Source organism: Centropristis striata, chromosome 15, assembly GCF_030273125.1.
Source record: "Centropristis striata isolate RG_2023a ecotype Rhode Island chromosome 15, C.striata_1.0, whole genome shotgun sequence".
In the NCBI taxonomy this organism is placed as follows: Eukaryota; Metazoa; Chordata; class Actinopteri; order Perciformes; family Serranidae; genus Centropristis; species Centropristis striata.
In genome coordinates this window covers 28,284,984-28,299,186 of record NC_081531.1, presented here as the reverse complement: position 1 = coordinate 28,299,186, position 14,203 = coordinate 28,284,984, and the positions used below count along the sequence as shown (strand labels likewise).

At 38.1% G+C, this 14,203-nt stretch overlaps 1 protein-coding gene across 1 annotated transcript; it reads left to right on the top strand.

The window, feature by feature from the left end:
* Positions 1-335: 335 nt before the first annotated feature.
* map3k7cl (map3k7 C-terminal like) lies at positions 336-14,110 on the top strand. Its single transcript, XM_059351988.1, has 5 exons — positions 336-984; positions 2,607-2,688; positions 5,967-6,025; positions 7,337-7,452; positions 12,366-14,110. Exons 2-5 carry the CDS (start codon positions 2,613-2,615, stop codon positions 12,544-12,546), a joined length of 432 nt encoding a protein of 143 aa, XP_059207971.1. The 5' UTR covers positions 336-984; positions 2,607-2,612; the 3' UTR covers positions 12,547-14,110.
* Positions 14,111-14,203: the final 93 nt, after the last annotated feature.

Sequence of the window (14,203 nt, the reverse complement as noted above, 5' to 3'; positions counted from 1 at the left end):
GTGACTTAAAGCTCAAAAACAAACCAAATTTGGAAGATGATTTTTTTTTTAGTTTGGGAAATGGTACAATTGGTGTAAATCACGAATTAGAGTTTTTCAGACCAATGACATCATCTGGGTTATTTTTCAGGCTAATGATCATCATAATCTTTTAATACAACAGTGTTCACATGCCAAGCAGTACTCCTTGTGTTGAGTAAACTGAAACTGTGTAAATTCGGAGTCCCTATTAAGAAAACCCCACCTAACTTTCTGAATCACACTATGTTTGATGCATTGCATGAAACTCCACTTAGCACTTAGGTATAAAAAGTATATTACAGTTCCAGCATTAAGGAGAGCTTGCTCTTGCATTTAGTTCCAACACCACCCCCTCCAAAAGAAACAGTCTGAGATGCTCTATTTTCTTCCGCCAGAACCATTATAGCATGAGAAGTTCATTCTGAGCAACTGCCTCATTGCACAGCTATTGCAAAGCCAAAGACCATCCCAGCGGCATGACCGTGTCACTCAAAGCAGCGCTGCAGCTATGGGCATTTTTGCTGGCTAAAGTCATGTCATCTGAGACATTTAATTGGGCCCGGGCCGCCACAGGGGGACAGCGGACGGCATTCCTCCACTGCCTGCGCCCTGTTGTGTTGCTCTCCGCCGCGTGGCTGCAGTCCGTGGATAACATGCCCATGCCCACGCAAACTTGAGCTGCTGGTGCTTGGAGTCCCTCTGACAGACACGAGTGTAGTGGATGCTTTGACTATGTCGGGAAACTTCTGAACACAAAACAATATAGTTTGGAGTCTCTAGAGGGAAGTGGAGGTCAACATTTGAAGATCTAGTTGTGCCATGCTGCGGCTCAGAGGCGACTTTTTCTGAAGAAACTTTGGTGGTCCGACGGGGGACAGACTATCCATATTGAGGACTTACACTGCTCCCTGATTTTAAACTTTATTATACGGAATTTCCTGGGTCGGGCTCGTGCTGCTTCAGGTAACAATGACCTGTTGACCCAGATGGGTTTTATTTTAGATCCCCAGATAGCAAATATGTAGGGAATAAACTGGATAATATGCCTACAATATGCACGTTTGATTTTTAAAAATTGTACCTTTTTTGAGAGATTTGAAAGAAATTGATATATATTTTAAAAAGTGGTTGTTTGCTGGTGTCGAAGGTCATTGAGGTATGTTGTGTGAGACAGAGGGTTTACAGCAGGCAAACGGCCTGATATAAAAAGCCTGTACCTTCACTGGAGGGGGGCATGCAAGATCCAGACCTCAGAGCCAGTCTGTCAAAGCTCCCTAATTATTTAATCCCACTGCAGCTCTAAATGCATGATGAAACTGGTGTGTGTGTGTGTGTGTGTGTGTGTGTGTTCAGAAGGCCCCATACTTTCCGAGGTGTGGATTAATCACGTGCCTTATCAAAACAAGCTTTCAATCCATCTGAACACAACACCTGCTGAGTTCAGTATTTAGTTCATTGTGGTTAAATTATCAGAATATTGTAGTTTACAAGGTTGTAGTGGTCGACTGATTTTTCAAAGGCAAATTTTAATATTTAGAGAGCAGAACAGCCAATATTTAATGACGATATTGTATTTTTTTGTTTGTTTTTTGAAATATCTGATGAATGCAACAATTTAATAATAACAAATGAGATACACGTTTAATGAACCTAAATTAACATTTATTTGACATTTAAATCTGTCTGTGTCCCTAAATTCATGTAATGCACAGTTTATAAAAAAGGTAAACTTTGTAAGTAAAAACACAACAGCTTATGAATGAAAAAAACGTTTTTTATATATAAACTTTTTTTTTTACATTTTTAAAAATTAAACTATATTGTATTTTACCAGTGTCAGTAGATAGCAGCATATCCTTTCTGAGAGAGAATAAAACATTTTCTTATTTTAACTCTTGGCTCCGTAAAATTTTAGAATAAATAAATAATCTGCCTTGTTAGCACAGGCATCCGCCCATGCTGATTACCTCAAAAGGGCATTAATCAGCCTGATTAATTGGACGAGCAATTAATCAGTCTTATAGGTCGTAGGAGAAAAAAATAATGGTTTACTTAGCAGTCCGTTATAATTTTACATAAGCGATGTAGGAAATGTAATGTTCTTACTTCTACTGACACAGGTAACTGACCTTTGTAAGTGGAGATCCAATACCTGTGATTGATTGATAAGTTGCATGAATTACTGAGTGGAAGTTATTGGATCACACTTTTACCTATATGGCAACATCAAAATTGACATAACAAGTCTGATGTTGCTTTTTTCTAAGAATTTAGAATTCTTGTATTTGTATTTGTGCATCCCTAAAGCTAAGGTGGCATCTTCAAATTGTTCATATCTGTCCATCAACCTTTTTAAACATAGATATAGTCGATTTACAGTCCCATAAATCAGAGAAATACAGTAAGTCACCACATTTAAGAAGCTGGGAACAATTTATTTTTTCATGGTAAATCTCATATTATTAATAGATTCGTCAGTTTTCAATTGATCAACTAATCCCTTCATTGTTACTGTGTCACTTGTCTTTCATGAGACCCTCTTGATAGTGCTAACAGCTCTGTTTTGTGCCTGTGGCCTCATGAAGGGATAAATGATCACCTCAACCAGAAGAGTGTCTCCTGATAAATCTGAAGTTAGAATCGCCTTCAGCCTCGACGACACATCAGGTAACACGCACACACACACACACACACACACACACACACACACTGCAGTCTTTACACACAACCATACGCTCACCTTACACACACACACCTGTGTCCCATCACCTCAAAAACAATGGCAGCAAATTATTCTAAGTTTAGTTACATCTATTACACAATTGATCATCTTACACCTGACATTGCTTGGAGCTCTACTCTCACTACATTTCCAGTATGTGAACACATGAACGACATTCCTCCCACCAAAACAGACTGGGCACAATCTGCCCCGAGCACCCCCCCCTACACACACACACACACACACACTTTAACTGTGTTCATTCCTCTACGCTGTAGCTGAGACAGGTGCTCCCTCTATTTCTGTATGACCACAGCATATTAAAAACCAACCACACATGCATGTGCGCAGCTGTGCACTTGCAAATCACACATGTATGCACCCACACGAGTGATTGCACAACACTTTATGTGACCCGCATTGTTTAATTCTCTAATCTTCAGCCAAAACTCTCAGGTCTGCCCTACCTATGGTGCAAGGTACTGTCAGGATGTTTTACTGCAGTGGGGCCAGGCACTGGGACAGCAGCTGCCGCTACGCAATGGCAGAGTCAGGTTTCCTCTCTAATACTAACAGTGTCCAGCTGCCTGATTCACTGTTCAGATTTTAGAACACTGGCCTATATTTATAAACAGTTAACACTTCCAGTCCTACTCCGCCTATCTCTGATCCCCCTTGTCTTTCTCTTAGGAAGTGAGATGAAGGGCTGTAGCAGGAACGACACTCAAATCCCACTCTGAGCAGTGATTCATTGAACTCTATGACATTCTGCTTGTCATTCGCACATGGCACCATGTCCTCTTACTGAATAACTTTGTCATTTCTCAACCATTTGTTGTTCTTTTAATTCTAGCTTGCATGGAAGGCACAGAAGTTCAGATTCATCTCGCTTTTCAATTTTGCTAAATCTAAAGAGATATGTTGGATATATTGGCTGTAGAGATGTCTGCATTCTCTTGAATGTATTTGAACAATAAGGCATTTTGCTTGTGGTGCTCAAAGTGCCAAATAAATAAATAAATTCAAAAACCTCAACAGCAATGTGTCTTTCCAGAAATCATGACCTGGATACTCAAAATAATCTACAGACCTTGTTGTGAGCAGTTTCATGTAGGAACTATTTTCTTTCGAGTATAATTTCTACATGAATTGGAAAGAGACATTGCTGGTGAGTTTTTTCAGATGCATTTATTTAGGTGCTTTGAGCACCATAAGCAAAGTGCAATTATCACACTCAACAATGTAGACTCATAAATATCACAAATAAAATAAAAAACAAACATGTTTTTTTGGTTTTGGGTTAAACTGTCTCTCCCTTTAAGGATCCCTTTAAGGATCAAAGTAGCTCCACATGGCCTGCTTTAGTTGGTAGTATGTCTACATGGTTTTAGTTGAAGCTTCCAGAGCAGTTCAGGCTCTGGAAGGCTCTGACCTTAGCCTCCAAAATCAAATTTTAGATATTTCCTAGCCTAGACGATCATGTTGTTGCCTCTTTGAACTTGTGTTTCTCAGCAGGGGACTGAGACCTGTGCTCCGTCTAGGGATCATCCTCTAGGGCTTTCATGACTTCATGCCAAGCATAGTTATAACCCCACACTGTGTCAATCCTAAGCATGAGAACTGTATTTATTCCACATCATAATTGGCCCCATGGCTGCAGGCTGGCCCGCTGATACTTCTGCTTTTAGAAGGTTGCATCATCCCAGGATTCTCCACATGTGTTCCACAACTCCAGGGGGACATTACTGGCGAGGCAGAGGCTGGTGCAGACAACCTGTCTGTTTCTGTCTGTCTGGCTGCCTGTCTGTCTGAATCCCTCTCTGTCCATACATCTGGCCTGTCTGTTCTTTCTGTCCACGGTGTTTGTCTGTTTGTGTTCTTACCCCGAATGTCAATCAGTGTGACAGCTCATTATTGCTGTACAGTAAGAGGACAAGGCTCATTTATAAGTGCATCACTGTGTTGCTATGTTGTTGTCATACAAGAGGCCCCTATAGTGTTTCACTTTGGTCCTTTTTACGAGGCGGAGAAAGGCTTTAAAGCAACTGACTGAAGGACAAGTCACTTGGCTGCACAACAAGAACAAGCAGAAAACATTTTAACTTAGAACACACTATGTTCATTTCTCAAATGAAGCTGAGATTAATTTTTAAATAGAATAGGAACGTTTCATGCTACTTTCCAGGCAGAAAGTCACTTGCAACACCGATTCCTCACAAAATTTGGACATGAAAACGAAATGCTTCAAATTTAGAATTTCAAGTCTATATTTGCAAAAAACAGAAGTTTATCAGATTGAACATTGAATGATCAGTTAAATATATGTAAAATAGGATTAGCAAATTATTTGTATCTGTTTTATTTACATTTTATACAACATCCAAATGTCTTTGGAGTCTCCCTGAGTATTTGTATTTCCTCAAGTACTGTACTTAAGTACAGTTTTGAGGTACTTACTGGAGTATTTTTAATCTTTTGCAACTTTGTACTCCACTACCTTTTTTGGACAGTTGATGTTACTAGTTACTATATATATATTAATATTTTATACAGAACAATAATGATTCATTTTATGATCAGATGTATTTTTATATATAAAAACAGTATAAAAAGTATTTTGCGCCGCCTCAACCTGCCGCTTACATGTTAATGCATTCATAATAGTTAGCAACAATGCAAAATATATATGTACTTTTACTTTGAGTATGTTAAAAATTAGAGTGCAGGACATTTACTTGTATTTTTACAGGTACAGTTTACTGCTACAACCCCTAAAGTTGAAATAAAATATTTTCTACCTCTTTCCATTAAATGATAGTGACTTATTAATTTGATTTATTATTGACGAATGTAGTGTATATCTTCTCAAACTTTATTAATTAATCTCTTCAAACATATCACCATGAAAATGAAACCACAATCATCAGAGGATTGTGTCTGAAAACAAAATTATTCCAACTCTGCAAACACTGCAGAAAACAGTATGCCTTTGAGTTTGAAAATGGTCAGCATAAAACCATATAGTATAGTATAGTCAATGCAAAACCTTCAAAATAGTCAGTTAGTTACATTGTTGGTATCATCAACTGATGTACAATAACAACCTTTGGATCCAAGAAATATCTGTTTCCATCACATTATTTGCGGATTTCTGAATAACTTATTCTGATTTTATTCATTTTATTGATTATTCATGTTTGAATTATGTGTTCTGCTTCAATAGATGTAAAAGATGAGGAGAGCCGCCCTCAGACTTGCCCGGATCTTGAACAGCGACTACAGGTATACACTGCATCCTGTAGCATAATGTTGCATTAAACACACACTTTGTATTGTTGGCCGAGCAGCACAAGAGACAATTGGCAATGATTTTAAATCCACAGTGCTGCAAGAATAAAAGGAAAATCCACTTCCTGCCCTGTACTCTTCAAAAAAGCATAATCATTATCATTTTGCATTATGCATTGCGCTATTTTGTGGCTTAATGCTGTATTTTTTTAATGGATGGTCAAACAAGGCAATGCCAAATGTATTCCCTTTTTGAAGTATTTTTGCTCTATTATATTACCATCTATGTCATTATTGCTCTCTCCACTTACTGTATAACTAATTCACAAGTTAAAGCTAGGTCAGAGAAATCATTGTCAACCTGGGGCCAGGTCAAGAGGGGAAAAAGCTGGAAGATTTACCTCATTATGAAATAAATCGTGAAATAAACTGGTTAAAACCAAAACCCTAGAAAGTCTGTGTGATGGTGGAGTTTTCCTCTAAAACTCTACTCTGTTTATGGCAGAAGCTGAGTCTGTGCATCATGGAGAAGCCTGGGTTTAGTGTATCAACCCTGTAAATCAATGTCTTCACTGTGTGAGCTCAATCTGCTATTAGTGTTGTCATTGAATTATCCTTCAACGAGTGCCAGTGTCAGGGTCACGTAAAGTGCATGTTGGTTTAAAGTATCAAATGAGAACAGTAGTAGCTGGCCAATGAATGACAGCTTTCATATACTACAGGCTAAAAGTGCTTTATGTTTTGTCCTCATTTATCCTGTTATCATGTTTTTTTTATCTCTTTTTCTTAATTACGCAAAATCACCATATTATAAATAATCATATTTGATTTATGGTATTGTAATTTAAAAAAATCTTAATCTTAAAATCTAACATAATTTGAGGATGTAGTGTTCTCATCTGACGTCTGATACGCTACCGTTTTGCTGCAGTCTTCCAGTAGTCTTCCACTATACTCTTTTGAAAATAAAGCATTTGAAGGTCTCATACATGTACTATGAGGAAGGTCTCACTTGTTATCTTAAAGCTCAGCAATCTCTTGTTTCACCAGTAGTGATGTCTGCAGCAAATTTCATGGGTATTCTTCTATTACTTCAGGAGATAACATGTCATGGATCAGAGTACATGGTGATGGTGCCTACTGGGGCACTGAGGGAAAGGCCAGAGAGTCTGAAGTAGTAAAGATAGTCATAAACAATGTCGGGAAAAGGGAAGCATTTTTAAAGCTTCCAAGTTGTAAAATCCTGTTCTAAATAACTATTGCTTCATCTTTCTGATGTCACAATCTGTCTCTGACCTCTTGCAGCCAGTGCCCCCCTGTGTGTCTCTGAGAGAGAGCGTTCATGTGTACAAGGAGCACTGCAGGATGGCGAGAGAGTTCCACCAGGTCAAACATGAGATCGCCGTGCTTGAGGACCGCAAGTGAGTCCCTATAAATTATTCTTTTCCCCCAAAAAACAAAAGAAACATGAGATCTTTTGGTGCAATGGTAGCATGTGTGACTCCAGATCGGAAAGTTGCATGTTCAAATCGCTTTAGGAGTCACTCCTTGTACTACTTTATATACTTACTGGTTCTTTGCCAAAGCAGAAGCCTTCACCAGAAGAAGCTGAACTACAGTAAAGCTACTCAGGGAGAAATCTAGTCAACTAAAGCTACTCAGAAAACTATACCTATAAACTCACACTGTCTAAACAGATGCCCAGGTCATATTGTCAGATTGATATATATTTTTTAATAGCCTACCTACAGCATGCCATTCAATAGGTAGTATTTATTATTATTATTATTATTATTATTATTATTATTATTATTATTATTATTATTATCATCATCAATAATAATAATAATAATAATAATAATAAATTATATTAATTAATTTACTTTAGTTGCCCTTTCTTCATGCGTATTTTCCCTTATTTCATTTAGAAATAGAACAAAATATATAATATAAAAACATAAAGGTTTAAGGTCAAAGAGGGTTAAATTACAGTAGCAATGGTTAGATAATAATAATAATAATAATAATGATAATAATAATAATAATAATAATAATAATCAAATCAAATCAAATCAAATCAAATCAAATCAAATCAATTTTATTTATATAGCCCAAAATCACAAATCACAGATTTGCCTCAAAGGGCTTCACAGACTGTACATGGTACGACATCCTAATAATAATAATAATAATAATAAATTCTCCTTATTTTTCTATAGTTTCAGCAGTTGAACTACACACAAAATGGCAAAAAAGTAATTTAACTTCTTTAATCACTACACATATATAACTTTAAAATGTCATTGCACTACTAGTTCGGTTACATGTAGTTCACAACTCTCCAACACTGATTTAGGATTTATGAGTAGTGTTTAGTGTATGTAGTAGTAAAATTCCCACTAGGGCCACCTTTGCTAAAATTGCCAACGCTTGTACTGTAGTTGGGCTGTAAGGCATTTTGGACCAGAATGTCCACCAGATGGCACATGTTAATAGCTTTTATGCAGCCTTTAGCACATGATCTCCTGAGAGCAGCTTCCTTAAGATATTTGAACAGCTGGTAATTTACAAGTTTGATTTTAGATGCATTTCCTTATGATTATAATGACTTTTAAATGAAGCATGTGATGCGTACAGGGATGAGTGTGGATGTAAGGGTTACACTGGATGTCTTTGTTTGATCACACTATTTGGGAAAAGTAACATATTTTCTGGGTGACTATTACACCAACTGCAACCCTCATCAGGAGTAATTGAGTGAGACCTGTGGGATGCTTTAATGCACATACATACCGCTTGCACACAAACAGGGGAGTATAACACACACACACACACACACACACACACACACACACAGAAACACACAGAGCACACTGTCCCCTGTGCCCTCAGCAGCTGTGGGTAGTCTTAGCAGTGGGCTTTTCAAGGCCCTTGCTGTTACCCCACCACCACACCTACACACACACACAGACACGCACACACACAACCTACACCACTTGGCAGCTCCTAAATACAGAACAGCAGGCAGACTGTGATGGGATGAGTATAGCCTTGAGTTTAGATAAGAACATGATGAGTCAGTCCAGTAGAAACTCTTGGTTCTCTCTTTTCACGCTGTTGCTCATGCCAACAGCCTCTGTCACGTACACACAAACAAGGCCAGATTCACACTTAAAGTAAAGTGAGACACAAAGAGACTGAAGTGAAGGCAAAACCACAGAATGTGCTTTTACACCGATACTCAAAATACACTTTAAGTGATACTGGTACTCCATTAATTAGAACATTAGATTAATTTCCATGGAATATTTTAATATTTTCTGCTATTTGTCATTGACTTTTAATAGACATAAAAATACAATGAAAAGTTTGTAACTTCCCATATGATTACACACAGAAAGACAGGAGGGTTTAGGACCTACAGTGAAGTGTTGCAAGGATGACAACAGGAAGTTTAACACACTGCGGAGGGATTTTCCAAAATGACCCTGTCTGCTTTTGGTTAGTAATACACTAGTGCACACTATAGCAGTGTATATTGAATTTTCCCTCTTATAACTATTGAGTTTTGGACCTGTTAAGACAGGAAACAGAATCATAAGGTTCACGAAAATGTTCTCAAAGTGGGTCAAAGAGGAATAAAAGAGTTCCTCTTCAGTGAGGATAGAATACAGACATTGATATTAGGCCGATTGTAGTTAAGCCTATTACTGATACCATCTATAACAAAGAGATTATACAAGAAATACCTCTATTTTGAAAGAGCTGTAAAATCACGAGTTCTCTTTAAAACATAATGTCCATACTAGAAGTTTTGAAAATGTTTTGGTGCACAGTGTAAGTATTTCAAATGGTTTAGTTATATCTTTTAGGGGGCAATGTATCAAAAGTGTTTTTCTTAACATTTATACTTTGGTTAGATTCTCACAAATTTTGTTACACGGAAAATACAAAATAAACAAATGTGATAATGGATTTTTTTTAAGTGATAAAGAGATGTTTGTCAGACGTGGTCTGGCCTCTCTGGATTCTTTTGGACTGGAAAAAGATGCCTTACCTTTTTCTGTCACAAAATCATGAATACACACAGAAACATGTGCACTTGCGGGTTTCAACTTGCTTCTAATATAGGAAGGAGTAACTCAGCACAAAAAGTAAATGCATCAGAATCACAAATATTTTACTGTAAATAACACTGAGGCCCACTAATAGGTGAAAACTTTGTGGTTTAATTACTGTTGAGCAAAGTCATGTTACCCAAAAAACAGTGAAATAATGTATGATTGTAAAATTGCACACAACAGAAACCATTTTGCCTTCCCTGTGTTTTGTATGTATGAATGCTAACCGACTCAGGTAGAATTACCAGTATTAGGGAAATGTGTAAAAACTAGAAACAGATTGTAGATACGAAGATAAAATTTCCACCAAGCAGTTATGTCTTTTTTTTATTATGGTCGCTTAGTTGTGGATCTGGTCTATCAGGAAATGAATCGTCACATTTCATAGGTATTTACACACGCAGATATTTGCGTAAAACATTTTCCAATGAGTAATCCATTGTAATAGACAGTAGAGTTATTCAGAAAAGCAGATGTGTCATTTTGGACTCAAAAATGTTTTCTTCCATATAAATAAGAGTTTTTTGCATACAGGAATAATTCTAAAATAAATGTTATTTTTAAAGGGTTTATTTGTGATCCCAATGCAAACTAAAAGTAGCAAAATTCAAAACAATTGTATCACGCTATCACGCTAACTTAATAGACTTTTAATATTGAGTTAGTTGTGCTTAAGATTAAGCTCAAATAAATGAAGATTTGTATCTTTTTTTAAACTTTTCGCCGCTCAGTAAATAAAACCAGTACTGTCCTCTCCTGTCATGCCTTGAAAGCCTCACAGACAGCCTGTATTGTAGAATAGAGACTTCTTTTCTTCTTTCTTGATGCTCCTGTTATGTGACTTGGCACTTACCAGCTGTAACACAATACTGACATTCACACACTCTCAGACGTGAGGCCATGACGCGCAAGTTGTACACATACATGTACGTGCGTGTGTGCTTACACTGCATTTCAAAGTCCAAAGGCTGAGCTCTTTCCAGAGTGTGAAATCACTGTTTGCCAGGCAAAGTCAGGTCATCCTGCCTAAACCAGAGCTGAAGTCATTCAAGTCGCTTGGCATCACTCAGAAAGACTTACAAGACACAAAACATATAGTTGGACTGGAGAAACAACTATCACACAAAAGCCTAAACTCTTACATATGTTACATTGCAAGCACAGAACTTTTTGGGCAAGTTCACAAAGATGCATCACTTGCAAATGCTATTTGCCCCTCTCAAGGTCTGAAAGATATCGTGCTACTAATATTAGGGGTAAACTGCACTCAGCATCAAAACTTTGTGTTTTGACGCTGAGTGCAGTTTACCCTTTGTTTGCATGTGGTTGCAATTATGTGGCAAAATACAAAATATACAATACAAAATATTTAACCGTGTCAGAAAGAAACTGTACAAATGTGCTTAAGTTGCCACCAATTCTCTGAAGATGTCAATAATTTCACTGTAACTGCATGTGGCTATCAACGCTAATCTTTGTGAATAGGACTGTTTTTGCAATGATGCCAGTTTCTATGAAATGGGGCTAATTTTGTGTCAAATGTATGCATATTGCCTCATTTAAATATGAGCAGATAGCACAGGAGCACCAAGGTGCTACTTGCTTGGCAGCACAGTCGGGTGCTTTGAGAGCCTTGTGGTCTTATTTGTGCAGGTTAAGTGGTCGCAATAGCTACGTTATCCTTTTGTGAATTTGCCTGCCAGTCTTTTTCACATCTTTGCATGTTTGGAATTAGGGTTTGTACAAAACATCAGTACGCCATACTTCCTAATAAATAAGGAAAAATTTGACCTGAGCATCATAAACAATATTGTTTACTCATTCGAGAGTAGTCCACTTTATTGTCCAACAGTAAGCAGCTCAGCCCTTCCTATAACATAGTTTTTATTTTTATTTTGGTTTCTCTGGTTTCCCCCTGGATTGTAGAAACAAGAATATGAATTGCTCATGAGTAGGACTGGGAGTGGTCAACTGGAAATCTGCCTCTGGGAACCTGCTATGGGTGTTTCCCAGCACTCTAGCCAAGTGTGCGCTGGGACAGTGTCCACTGAAAAAGATAAAGCGGGAGATAGAAAATAAACAAATGTCAGTCAATCGGTGCAGAATGAATAAAAAAAGACTATACTGTTTTTTGCATTTTTATGTGATTTAAAAATAAAAAGTAAATAAAAACCTTCACCTAATGCTAAAATCTCCCTCTCCCATTCATTTAGGCGTAAGTTGCTGGCAGAGCTGGTGGAGGATGAGAAGGTTGCCATGGAGATTGCCCGTCTGGAGGAGGAGTTTTGTCGCCTAACAGAAGAGAACCGCACCTTGATGACTGTCCACAACGAGCGCGCTCAGCAGCTGGAGACGCTGTGCTTGACCGATGGAACGAGGCAGGACTCCTCGTGACCTTTGGCCTCCAGACGCCCAGCTGACACCAGGCCAGGAAACCAAGCAGTATAAAGGCTCAGCTAGTGCTCGTTTGACACAACTACAGTCAGTGAATCAGCTAGTAATGCAGAAAGGCGTCGTGTTTGTTCATGTCTGAGTCATTTGTTTGAACCACAGACGTACTGTCATCATCAGTGTGAAGCTGTTGGAGTGATTCCACCAAGCTATGGCACAAGGCCACTTTTCTGGGTTTTGTTATTATGTGATCTTGCAGAACCTTCCTGGTCGCTATTGCAATACCTCACAGTATATATTTATACAATGTCAGCTGCTGTGAATGTGACCAGATATTCTGATATCTGTCTCAGGTCCTGTGGAGACTCAGATCTTTTACCTGAGGTCTGTGGAGGGAGCCAAAGGTGGTATAATGTGGTCCAAAATGTCGTTTTTTTGAGGAGTGTTTCCCCTCCCCCCTCCCTCCATCCGACCCCGACACTTGCCCGTCAAGTTCCTGTTATTATTATTAAAAAAGGAAATGAGACGAGTGTTTAACAGTCAGGGATCAGGAAATTATAGCCATTTGTGAGGAACAGCAAAAGAAGAAGGGTGATCATTATCCATTTCACACGACACAACACTGTTAGAGTTGTACATTTTTTTTGACGTAGCGTGTCCCAGCCACCTGTACAGGGGAAGTATACAACGATAAACTGTTGCTTATCTTTCTCATCTATTAATAAAATGCATTTTATCTTAACACCAGCATCAGTTCCTTAGTTTCATTTCTGCAAGCCGGTGCTGCTGTTTTTTTGATGTGTGCTCTCTCACTGTGTTGTTGTGCTTACATGGAAAAAGGAACTAGACTTTTTTTCTTTTCATGATGAGATTAGCTCATTCTGGAATTATGAAACAGTCACCTGATTGGCCAGTTAAACTCTGGCAGCCTTCTTCCTTCATATCATGTGACATTAGCAACAGTGCTTTGTGGTGATGATTAGTCCTCTCTGTTGTACTGGCTGACACCTCATCTTTGAAGGTGCGTTTTCTCTTTTCTTGCTTATATTTCATATTGTTTTCTGTCAGCATTAATGTGCTTCTATAGTCATACTATCGCTGATATTTGATCAAATTTATGTTTAAAGCAGTTGCTGACAGCCCATAAGCCTAAAATAAATGAATAAAGTTGATATAAGGATATATACAGTGATTGAAGTTGATCTGGTACTGTTTTACAATTGTTACCTTATTCTACCTCTGCTAGCAAGGCGTCTTTCTCTTTTTTCTCTTTTTCTCTCAGGCTCTCTCTCACACACACACAAACCCAAACACATGACAAGGAATCAAGATATGAGACCTTCTGACAAACATTAACCTTTAGATTAACATAATAGCCTCCCTCTTCTTGCAAAAGGGTCAGTTAGCAGAATAAGTCCAGACAACTCTAAATCTAAAGACACAACTCAGCGTCAACAAGCCCAGCGTTTGAACAGGATATGTTCTATTGTTTGTGTTTCTATTAAGTGCTATTCTGGGAAAAGTCTGTTAGTTTAGATCCAAGGGTGGGATTGGTATGGTCGGGAAAACTGCTTGCTCATCCTATATCAGCAGGAGTGCATGAGTCAGCGCTTGCTCTGTTACACCCAGAATTGTTGCAACACACACACACACACACACA

Excerpts from the sequence above, each read along its gene's own strand:
- map3k7cl (XM_059351988.1), top strand. The coding sequence starts at position 2,613 with ATGATCACCTCAACCAGAAGAGTGTCTCCTGATAAATCTGAAGTTAGA. Across the intron at positions 2,689-5,966 it reads CAGCCTCGACGACACATCAG|ATGTAAAAGATGAGGAGAGC; the intron begins GTAACACGCACA and ends CTGCTTCAATAG. Across the intron at positions 6,026-7,336 it reads ATCTTGAACAGCGACTACAG|CCAGTGCCCCCCTGTGTGTC; the intron begins GTATACACTGCA and ends GACCTCTTGCAG.